Consider the following 1,781-nt stretch of genomic DNA (forward strand, 5'->3'; position numbering starts at 1 on the left):
AGAACTTTGCTGAAATGCCCGTGCGGAACTCACAGTATTGTTCGACTGAATGCCAACGGATCGACTGGCGCGAGCGGGGCCACCGGAAGGCGTGCAAGAAGATCCGGAAGCGCGCGGCGGAAGCGCCGACGCGCGCGCCGTCGCCGCCGCGCGAGGTGTTCTACGGCCCCGCGCCGCGGTCGCACGCCGACGAGGTCCGCGCGCGCATCGCGGCGGAACACGAGGCCGCTCGTGCCCTGCGGGAGGCGAACCCGGAGCGGGAGCCGGCGTCGGCGCGGTTTGGGTCGCGATGCCCGATCTGCTTCGAGGAGTGGGACGTGAATACTCTGGGCGTGTTTCGTTGCTGTTGCTGCCGAACGGTCTGCCGATCGTGCGAGGACAAGATCGGATTCGAGGCGTGTGCTCTCTGTCGATTACCGTACCCGGAAGATAACGCGGAGCAGCTCGCGCGTCTTCGCCGCCATGTGGAGAACGAGGTGCCGGAAGCGATTACGTTTTTGGGAAATGCGTACCGCCACGGTCTGTTGGGCCTCGTGAAATCCGATAAGAAAACCGCGAAGATCTACCGGCGTGCTGTGGAGCTCGGAGATGTGCGGTCGATGGTATCTCTTGGGAGAATGTACGAGCATGGGGAAGGCGTCAAGCTGGACAAGAAGAAGGCGGAGCGGCTCTATCGCGCGGCAGCAGACCGGGGCCACCCAGACGCGCAATGCAATTTGGCGTTTTTACTTGATTCTGAGGAGAAGTATGAAGAAGCGTTCCCGTACTACGCGCTCTCGGCGGATCAAGGTTATACACGTGCAGAGCACAACCTTGGCTGCTGTTACACGCTCGGAAAAGGCACGGAAGTCGACCTCGGCAAAGCCAGGTACTGGTTCGAGCGCGCCGCTGCCAAGGGCCGCAAAGAAGCTATAACGGCCCTCGCGGCCCTCGACGCGCGAGTATAGCCTAAAAATATTTACGCCGCGTCGTCGCCCGAGCCCGACATGCTGCTCTTGCGCGCGGGCGAGTCGCGCTTGGCCCTGGCGTCGTCGTCGCCGCGTTCCTCCCCGCGCCGACCTTCGCGGTCTGGTGCCTGGCGTTTCTTGAACGCGACGCCCGCCTGGCGAAAGGACGAGGACGCCGCCGAGGGGGGCATGGAGAACGACATGAACGCGATGCTCTAGGCGTGGGCTCAGGCCTGGGCTAAGATTTTGAGCGATTTTGCCTGCTGAGACTTGTTGAGGTCCGACGAGGACGACGTACGAGCTCGCGACGCGCGCGAAGTCATGTCGTGGCAGGAGAAGAAGTTGGAGTATGAGAATCGCATGGCCCGAGCGAGGGGCAAAAAACTCGACACTCTCCAGACCTGCACGATCTGCGGCGCCGACAAGGCCAAGGCCTGCCGAGGGTGCGGCACGACGGCCTACTGTTCGACGGCCTGCCAACGCATCGACTGGCGCGACCGGGGCCACCGGAAGGTGTGCAAGAAGATCCAGGCCGCGGAGGCGGCGCGCGCCGAGGCGCCGACGCCCCCGCCGTCGCCACCGCGCGAGGTGTTCTACGGCCCCGCGCCGCGGTCGCACGCCGACGAGATCCGCGCGCGCATCGCGGCGGAACACGAGGCGGCCCGCGTGCGACGCGAGGCGAACCCGGAGCGGGAGCCGCTCTCGGCGCGGTACGGCTCGCGGTGCCCGATCTGTCTCGAGGAGTGGGACGTGAATACTGCGGGTGCGCTTCTCGTCTGTTGCTGCCGGAGGGTCTGCCGATCGTGCGACGACAAGATCGGACTCGAGGCGGTC

General features: G+C 65.1%; 1 protein-coding gene across 1 annotated transcript; it reads left to right on the forward strand.

Moving 5' to 3' along the window:
* Positions 1 to 497: 497 nt before the first annotated feature.
* Positions 498 to 899, forward strand: AURANDRAFT_14748 (hypothetical protein; the record flags this gene model as incomplete). Its single annotated transcript, XM_009044201.1, has 1 exon — positions 498 to 899. A coding segment is annotated over one exon (402 nt), but the record flags the coding sequence as incomplete, so codon positions are not given.
* Between the last annotated feature and the right edge of the window lie 882 nt (positions 900 to 1,781).

Source organism: Aureococcus anophagefferens, assembly GCF_000186865.1.
Source record: "Aureococcus anophagefferens unplaced genomic scaffold AURANscaffold_182, whole genome shotgun sequence".
Lineage (NCBI taxonomy): Eukaryota > Pelagophyceae > Pelagomonadales > Pelagomonadaceae > Aureococcus > Aureococcus anophagefferens.